General features: G+C 38.7%; 1 protein-coding gene across 3 annotated transcripts in view; it reads right to left on the minus strand.

Moving 5' to 3' along the window:
* Nucleotides 1–10,128, minus strand: part of Pla2g4a (phospholipase A2 group IVA) — a 140,409-nt gene that overhangs the window by 71,058 nt on the left and 59,223 nt on the right. For all 3 annotated transcript variants that reach the window (XM_004643980.2, XM_023704119.1, XM_023704118.1), the window contains 2 exons: nucleotides 1,574–1,722; nucleotides 483–596 (listed from right to left, as the gene is read on the minus strand). In XM_004643980.2, coding sequence (XP_004644037.1) covers nucleotides 483–596; nucleotides 1,574–1,722 — 263 coding nt within the window. The remainder of the gene's footprint in view (nucleotides 1–482; nucleotides 597–1,573; nucleotides 1,723–10,128) is intronic.

Consider the following 10,128-nt stretch of genomic DNA (forward strand, 5'->3'; position numbering starts at 1 on the left):
TAATAGGAAAAATATTTATTTATAATAATAATAGTAAATATGTTATAGAAGAACAATTTGCATTTTCCATTTTGCTCTAGTTTATTTACTCGTTTTCTTTCTTTGGCTTTACTTGTTCATTCTCTCTCCCTCTCTCTCTCTTTTCTTAATCTTTTCCTCTCTCTCCTCCCTCTCTGACTTTTCATTTAATTTATCATTGGAAATGTTTTGTACAGAGATACCAATGGAGTTCAAAGCCATTGCTTAATCTTGATGTTATCATTTGGAACCAGAAAAGAGATTAATGCCTCAATATTTTGTGTAATACCTCAACCAAAATTTATAGATAACAGAACAAAAATGATTAGGACAAGAAATAAAAGAACAAAGAATTTCCCTTTGACAAATCTGCAAGTAAGTATTTTTCAGGTGTTCCATTCAGCTTTATAAAACAGGTTTTTACCTGTCATTAATTTGAAAAACAACTCTGCTATATTACTTACTTGGTTAAAAATAAAAGGAATTTCTTTCTTCTCTCCCACTTTCATAGAAGATACAGGAAATGTTGCTGTCCCGAGGGTTTCATCCATGACATAATTGGCATCCATTAATGTAATCTACAAAGCAAAAGGTAAAACATCAGTATAGCTTCCCAGGGACCTTTGGAAATTACAAGTAAAATTTCAACTTTTTTTTAATAACAGCCATAAAATAATATCTAATCATTCCTGAGGGCTTCCATTTTTTGCTCTTCTGTTAGGGCTCACACAAGGGCCTCGCCCGTGCTGAGCAGGCCCTCCACCACTAAGCTCTGCACTCACTCCCAGAAGTCCTCCATAGTAATCTCATAACAGAACCTCCACCTTTTCCTTCCCAATACCATATTTGCACATGAAATAAGATCTTTTTACATATTCCTGACTGATCCATTAAATTATGATATTTCAAAAAAATGAGAACTTCATCCCCTTCTACTTTGAAATATGAAAAATAAATTAATGTAGAACCTCAGTACAGTTACTTCTGGGAAATAGATTTAAGCTAATTTTTTTTTTTTTTTTGTACAGAGTCTAGAGAGTCTCACTTCATACATAGGACTTGTGGTGATTCTCCTGTTTTCAGCCTCCCAAGCACTGGGATTATAGGCCCATGCCACCACACCAAGTCTCAGTCTCCATCGCAGCGTACCCTGGGGGTAGGGCCAGCACAGCATGTGGTGTCAGGGATCGAAATGGTCCCTGCCCTTGCCTAAGCAGGCACTTTAGTCCTCTGAGCTATCTAGCTGGCCCTATTTAAGCTAATCTTAAAGGGAACTGTACATATTTTTAGAGTGTTGTACAAAGACTTCCCTCTTTATAGCATAAAATATGTTTTTTTCCAAAGTATATGAAGAGTAGTCTCTCTAGCTCTGCTTATCATTCTGAATTTTCCTCTGGATCCTCATATTCCTGCATGTGTGCCATTCTAGAAGTTTCTCTACTGTGCTGCCAGCTTCACACCAGGCTCAGGGGTGAAAAAAAGGAACAAGTTAGGATCAAGCATCTCTCCCCACAGGAATTACGACCATCCAACAGCCCACAGATGATTCACTCACCTCCAAAACATTTTCCTGATTAGGATCTAAAATAAATTCAAAGGTCTCATTCCACACAGGGTTGATGTCATTATTGAAGTGCCGTGTTCGCTTCCTGCTGTCAGGGGTTGTGGAGATGAAAAGTTCCACATAAGGATCTGGGGTGTCCACTACAGAAGGGAAACAAAATTAGAGGCAGAAGTGTGATCCACAGTGCCTAGCTTGGTATTCTAATAGATGTGCTCAGGTTGTCCTCAATGGATCTGCAGTCACATAGTCAAAATGAGATAGTACATGATAGAAGAACATCACAGCCTATGCACCTATCGTTTATTATATCCCTCACTTCCCAGTGGGCCTGTGAGAGTAGCCATTCATTAACTGACTCGTGCTGAATTCCTCCATCCACGCGAAGCATGTTTTCAGGGCAGCCAGAAGCTCCATCCAGCTTCTATACAATGACTGCAATCTTGCTCAGCTAACTACAGCAAGACTTGAGCAACAGGACTCCGAAGGTGACACGATTAGAGCTTCAAGACCTTATCTGTCTACATTAGAAAAATCATGTTGATTACTTTGTTTACCAAACGAACTATGAAAGTCACTGGGAAAAGTACATTGGTGACTGTTGATATGGATGGTTGGCAGTGTAGTGGCTTAAAGTCAACTTGTACTGATTATGTTGGTATTCGATCGGGTGGATGAAAGGGGGCTACAGAAAATGAGACACTGTGCTGTTTTGTAAAGAAGCCCATTGCATTTATAAAGAAGCTCTTACCCATTCATCTGTCAATAGACATAAGTAATAAGGAGAAAATCACCAGGTATAGATTGAGGTAGAAGAGCTGGACAGAGAGGTTTTGAGAAGAGGAAGAAAAGAAGTAGAGAAAGGGCTAGAGCTAGGGCTAAGGTGAAGAGAAAAAATGACAGGAAGAGGGACAGAGGGAGGTTAGAAGGGATGGGGAAGAGGGAGGGAAAAGGAAAGGAAGTAGTGTAGAAGACTACATAAAAACTGCAACACTGAAAACAAAGGAAAAAAGGAACAATAAGTTTCTAAACTAGCAGTTGGTTTCCAAAGTAAAATTTTAAAATATGTATCTTGGCTAGGTGTGGTGGCACATGTCTGTAATCCCAACTCTCCAAAGGCAGAGGCAGGAGGATTACTGTGAGTTCAAGACCAGCCTGAGCTACATAGTGAGTTCAAGGCCAGCGTGAAGTGCACAGCAAGACCTTGTCTCAGAACCAAACAAACAAACCATAAAACAACACAGAAATAAATAAATAAATAAATAAATAAATAAATAAATAAATAAATACCTTGCCCTTACCCACACATGCCCAGGAACATCATATATCCAATGCCTTTTGCTTAATTTTTAAACACTGCTCATAGTTACTTTATGTGATCATCAGATTTTTCAATTGTGATTCTTTTTTAACAAAAATAAGACCTACAAAATAGAGTCTGCATTTGGAATTAATTGTTATGAAATTTTTCAGGTTGGGGCTCAAGTATCACTGGTGGAAGGCAGGAGCTCTCCAAAACAAGACTGCAGCACAGATGCCCATAGCACGTGTCCAAACGCAGAGCCTTGGCAACCGTGTCCCAAGAGCCATACATCAGCGTACTGTAGATCTTCATTTTTTAAAAAAGTGGTTTAGCTGACATTGATGTAGGTCAACTTCTGGTCACACTTTTCACATCCTTATTTTAGAAACATAAGCAGCTATTGCAGGCTCTAACTCACGTTTATATATATCTTAGTAGCACCACGAAAAACAAACCGTGAAACAAAAAACTAATCAGGAAGGAATGCGAAGTAAGCGGAAAGGATAAGAAAGAAAAACATGGTACCAAGTGACTTTTCTATGTCTACAAACAGGAGCAATAATTCCTTTCCCAGAACCACGTTTTTGACACATTTCCCATGCCCAGGATTGCCAACCAGAAATTAAATTCCATGCTTACTATAAAAGGCGGCAAAAGATTATAAGGAAAAACATGTTTTCCTATTTTGAGTAAAAATAAATGTGATTCATGAATATTCAGTTGTCACTTCACGTTAAATGAAACATAGAACCCTTAATCATTCCATAGGGCAAGGCTTTTACTCCTAGGCCCTGGGCTGTTGTTTGCCGACTTCCCAAAAATCTTACAAAAAAATCAGAGCCGAGTAAAATCCAATCTAGATTAAAAATAAATAAATTAACTATATGGGAAGAGAAGCCACACAGATGGCAAACATTCTTTCATTCAACAAATCCTTAAGTGCCCTTTATATGCTAGGAATGCCCTGTCCAAAAAAGCAATTCAACTTTGATAAGGAGCCAAATACTGCACTGGGGATTTGAATTATGAAAGTGACTCAAATGTAAATAGGCTAATTTTAAAGGCAAGGTAATTGGGAGGCAAGCAGGTACACTACACCAGTGACTAGTATCTCACTCACCTAGATCATTACACATAAATTAGGCCAAATTGTAGGTGGAAGAAATAAATATCCTTCGAGCTTGATTTTCAGCTTAATCTCTCTGAAAGGGGAGAGTTCTCAGACCAGAGAAATAGTGGAAGCAGGAAGAGAAGTTCCTTAGGTGGAACTAGATAGGGAAAGGAAGGAGCAAATAGAAAGGGCGTGTGTCAGTCAGTGACAAAACCGTCCTCGCAGCCCTCAGAGACGCTAGCGGGTCCTGGGCTTTCGCAAGTGCTAACTGACAAGATGACACCGGCCCTCAAAACAAGACAGAGGCATCATATTCATCTATCAAAATATTAACAGACTTTTAAAAACACACAATATAGTTTACCAGCATCATTTTGTATTCTCATTTGTTTTAACATTTAATAAGTATTTGTTTTAACTTATAAATAAAGTCAACATTTTAAAAGTGTTTCTCTTCGGAGACCATTCCACTTCCCTGGTTGCTTCTTTTGCAAGAGAATCAGAGATATCAGAGGATGACGGGCAGTAGAAACCACAGACAGCTCACACGCTGAGGCTGCGATCTGCATCAGTGCTAATGGTGGCAAGCTAAGAAACATCTGCAGCCATGATAAACACTACGGAATAAGATAAAGCATTTAGAAGAGGCTAGCTTAAAAACAGATCATGGTAATCAGATCTGAGCTCAGTGTTGGGGTCTACTCTACAGTCATAGCTAGTATGACAGAAAGAGAGCTGGAAGCTTCTAAAAGCAAAAGCAATCTTTTGGACATCAAAGAGCTCAATGCTCCAGCGAAGAACCTAGAAATATATTAAGGGAAAAAAGGCAAATGGTGGAAAAATAATTTTTTCTTCTGTATATTTATTTTTATTTCTTCTGTATTCTGATTTCATGACTAAACGCCTATAGTGAAATTGGTGTTGAATCACAAACTCAGCCTCACCTTATTTCCAACTAAATATGTGATAAAAATACTCTGCATGGGCAGAAACTCAACTCTCAACCTTTTATCTAAAACCTGACAAATGACAGGGGTGTGGAACATAGGTTTTATTTTTATTCCCATAAAGATGACATGAAACTACATGCATAAGAAATGGCTTCAGAGAGTTCTGTGACTGTAAAACTTGCTCAGAAAATAAATTATAAACCTCAGAAGTTTAAGGAGTGCCTACCTAAAGTAATGACAGGCCTACCTGTCATTTTAGCTTTATCTTAGTAATTTGTTTTTCAAGCTAGGAACTGATGACAACTTGTAAACTAGTTCTATTTTCAATTCTTCATTTGCTTTTCTTATTTCCACTTCATTCACTTATGTCTTAAAACCTTGGTATGATTCTTATGGTGAACTGTAAAACCTCCTTAACATAATCAGTCTCTTTAGGGGCCGGCCTAATAGCTCACCAAACTGAAGCGCCTGCTTAGGCAGAGCCCAGAGGCACCTATAACCCCAGCGCTTGGGAGGCTAAAAATAGGAGGATCACTACAAATTGGATCTATATAGTGAGACCCTGTAGACCCTATATCACCCATACTCAGTGAAAAAAAAAAAAGAAAAATCAATCTCTTCAAACATATGTTCAAAATATTATCATTCTGAATACCTATAGCTAATCTAGTGATGTGGTGAGTTTAAAATAGTAATTTTTGCCACTTAGTCCATTTAGTGCTTATTAAAGTCCAGACTGGGAATAGGGTCGTGGCTCAGAGTTAGATTTCCCAGCATGCTCAAGGGCTGGGTTTTGATCACCATCCCCACCCAAAAAAGAAAGAAAGAAAAGTGAAGGTTCCTTGCATCTTTAAGCAGATTCTTCGACATGAGCTGCATTAGGAATGCAGAAATCTGCATTTTAACAACTTGATGTACTCTTTTGAATGCAGAGGCTTAAATTAAAACATAATATTAGAGCAAACTACAGAAACATCTTGAAATGAAGAAGGTAACAAGCTTCTTGGCCTTCCGTCAAGGAGTTATTCTGCCTGTAGATCAGATTAAGCAAAATCCAGTTAATCACTTGTTAGTCTCTACCCACTGAATACATTTTCAAGTGGCCACGGAAAGACAAATCCAAGAATAAAGTGCATGTAGGTGTATTCACTGGCAATCTGTGTAACATGATAGATAGTCACATTACGTGCAAAAATAGAAATATAAGAACAAAATTAAACAATAATTTGTTAAAAGAAATTGCTCTGAATAATGTTCTCAAATATTGTTATTCCACTAAAACATTTATCATTTTAGTGATAGTGGCAATTAAATATGGAGAATTTACAGCATTGTGTAGGAATCGTTAATCTTTTCACTACCAATGTACTAACCTGGCTGAATTACTGCCATAACCCTAGGAGAGTGGTGGATGCATTATAAATGTATGAATTTCAAAATAAATTAATTCAGTTCTTTTCTTACTGTACACATTTTGTCTAAAGGAGAAAATACAGGTACAGGGTCTGGGGAGAAAGCTCAGAGGAATAAGTGCTTGCCTGACAAGTGCTGGTCCTGAGTTTAAATGTCCAGGTTGTTAAATGGTTTCCTATTGAACTCACCCATGGCACCAACACTCAAAATAAAAGACAGAACGTTGCCCAGAACTCCTAAAACTCCCCGAGCTCTTTCTCCCACTAGTGTGGTTGATATCCAGGCTTCTCTCATCACAGGAAAGTTTGCCCACATTTTAATCTTTATATAAATAAAATCAATCACGCAGCACCTAAGTAAACTTTTTAGCCGGGCTTCTTTGCTCATATTTCGTGCTTGTGTTTGTGTCACGTTCTCCTTGTAGCCATAAGGAAATGAAAGAACATGTCCTGGCTGCCATTCAGGTCTTGGAGACAAACAGCCTTAAAGGATGGGAGAAGATGAGACTACACGGCCATCGGATGCTGCGTGACAGAAGGCGCACAGATGGAGGGTTTGTAAGACTGTAATCTCTTAACGTATTACTCGATTTATGTCAGTAGGGGTGAACTTTCTACATTCATTGCTGAGTAATGCATTTAGAAAATTTCAACCTTTTAAAATCACTCTGAATCAACTCTGAATGTTCCTCAACCCTTCCTTGGCTCTGGTTTGCGCATAAATATCATCGCCTCTCTGATCTCCATCTTCAAGCCCCACCTCTATCCTCAGCTTTAAATCTACTCTTGAAAGCTCCAGTGGTTTTTGAAAATACCTCAGATGCAATAAGTACAAAATGAATATATTTTCTTTCCAACCTTTTTCCTTCCAATGCAAAACCAAACAAAAACAAAGACATATCAAACAAAACACTAAAAATAAAAACTTGTTATTTTTTTCAGACTTAGCTATTTTATTTTTAATGGTACCATTGTTTCTTATTTGTTTATTTATTTTATTTATTTTTGGGGGGTACCTGAGATGTAACTCTGGGCCTTGCATTTGTGAAGCAGGAGCTTCTGCCACTAAGCTAAATCCCCAGCCCCTCATACCATTGTTTCTATCTGTCATGACTGGAAACCTCAGTCATTCTTTTTACTCACAGCTCTTGGCCCGATTTGTGTCCAAGTTTTAGCTTTGGCACTTCTAAAATGTTCCTTACACACGGCCCCTTAATTCCCCTGAAATTATCTCTGCCCCAGTTCAACATAGGACCCTCTGTGCCCTGCCAGTTAACATGACCCTGAGCTGCTTATTTTCAAGTCATTCTCCAAAACACCATCACAAAACACTTCACATTTTCTGAAGAACATTTTCACCTACACTATCTCTGAGTCCAGCCTAAACTTGGAGAGAAAAATTTTAAAAGATGCCCCTGCCCAGTATCCTTCTAGTTGGTACTGGAACCTCCCTTCCACAGGTCAACATCACAGTCTGAGAGGCTCCTTGGTAACTGCCCATCTCAGCATTCCAAATAGGCACAGAGATGGCAGTAGCCCTTGCTCCCACAGAACAGTTCCAGACCTCTACTTGTGCACCATGCCAACAATGCACCAGTTCTGCCTCCACTGAAATGTAAGTTCTATGAAATCGGAGAGCACGTATTTCCTATTCACTAGTGATTCAAGGAGCTGAAATTGTTGGAAACACTACAGAAATATAATCAATATTACTGAAGGAATAGAGGATGGACTAAATCAGGGTAAAACTGAAGACCAGACCTTCCATACTAACAGTTTGCTCTCTAACATTTTACATTGAGAGACTATGTCTCAGTTGTCCTGATATTTGTCCCCACATCATTGTTTTAAATTTTAATGTAAGGGAGTGTTAGTCTTTTCTTCTAAGTGTATTTTTACTTAACCTCTATTTCCAAGGACTAAATGAAAAAGGAATCACTGAATCCTATCTTATTTCACTTATCACTACTCCCACGGACAAACAGCAGGCAAGGAGAACTGTTTATAGGTGCTAAACCTCTTTCCCTCTAAAAAGGGCTCAAAATTGGAGTTGCTATGGCTACAGATACTGAAAGACAAAAATAGTTCTGTAATCAGTACCTATGCCTAGGATGTTTGAAATGTTTTTAATCTAAGGATGTGATGTTTTTAAAAATCTGCTTGTCTCTTAGGAAATATATTAATTTCTTTATATTGTGAATTTAATTACATGTAGTTAGCTATATTTGAATTCCACACCATTGTAGGCTAGAATTTTTTTTTCACCTAGAAGACTATGGTTCTACAATATATTGGCCATAGATTATGATCCTTAGCTTTTTATACTTATGCCAGCAAGAATCTCCAATTTTTAACCACCACAACAAAAATCTTTCTAGAGATTTGCTGGGAGAGACAGAATTATTTAGTGGTTTAGAATGCTGCACTAAAGGAAAGCACAAACCTTTGTTCTCCACTTTTTTTTTTTTTTTTTTTTTTTTTTTTTTGTTACTAGCACCAACTATATAACAAGCTAGGTTCCTTATATAACATATAATAGATTCTGTGTCAATATTTTCTTTTTTTTTCAAGTTTTTTTTAAAATTTTTTTTAATTTATTTATTTATCCATCTATCCATCTATCCATTTATGTGTGTGTGACCAGCTCAGCCCACCTGGGGGTGGGGCAGGCTGGCATGTGGTGCTGGGGTATCGAACCGCGATCCCTGTGCTTCTCCAAGCTTGTTCCAAGTAGGTGCTTTAGACCACTGAGCCATCTCACCAGCTCTCTGTGTCAATATTTTCTTATGGTATTTATTCACCAAATCGAAGGGTCCCCACTTTTATTCTACATGGTAAGCATCCTTCTGGTTTTAAAAACATTATCTTAAGCTCCATCCAAGCAGTCGGACCCTCTCTGAGACTTAGAGCCAAGATTTCCCAAGGGATTGCTTTAACCCATTTCATCTTCCCACCAGGACTATCAACCACTGAAAGGCAGAAGGCTGCTAAAGGAAGCACACCCAGGAGGCAGTTTTGACTTCTCTTCTCAAAACACAGCACTGTGGGGCTCTGGACAACCTAGGAGGAAAGCATAAACAGTACCCCCATTCACGAGCTGACGACGCTGAGACACAACACAGCCAAGTGCTTTGCTCAGATTCACACGGCTAACAGTGGAAGGCACAATTAGACCTAACGTAGCAGCGTCCACCTTGCTGTAACCACTAAGAAACCCCTCTTCTTTGTTATAAAATAAACATGTAGTGACGACGTTTCCTGGGATGGAAATTACCTTTATTTTCCTTGAGGTTCTTCAAAGGACTGACTGAGTGCTAAGTATGTGGTAGATATTAACCATTTCTGAAGACATTAATAAATAAAGTGCCCTGAGTTATATTTCTTTAGCATTTCTTTTCCTAAGTTAAACTTTCAAACCTATTATTTCACTTTGCACCTGGAGATCTGTATTACCCTTAACAGCAAGTAAAAATAACTATGTCTATGGTTTTCCAAAATATTCCATTAAAATAACTTTGATATATAAAGAGAACTAGGGACGGCCAGATAGCTCGGAGGACTAAAGCGCCTGCTTCGGCAGAACACAGTGGCCAGAGTTTGATCCCCGGCGTGCCGTGCCGGCCCCACCCCCGGAGCACACTGAGATGGCGATTGAGACTGAGCATGGTGGCGCACCTGTAACACCAGCTCTTGTAAGGCTGAGAACAGGAAAATTACTACAAGTCCTATCTGCGTAGTGAGACCCTGTATGCCCTGTCGACCCTCTCCTAAAT

The sequence above is a fragment of the Octodon degus genome, unplaced genomic scaffold (assembly GCF_000260255.1).
Source record: "Octodon degus isolate 3935 unplaced genomic scaffold, OctDeg1.0 scaffold00188, whole genome shotgun sequence".
In the NCBI taxonomy this organism is placed as follows: Eukaryota; Metazoa; Chordata; class Mammalia; order Rodentia; family Octodontidae; genus Octodon; species Octodon degus.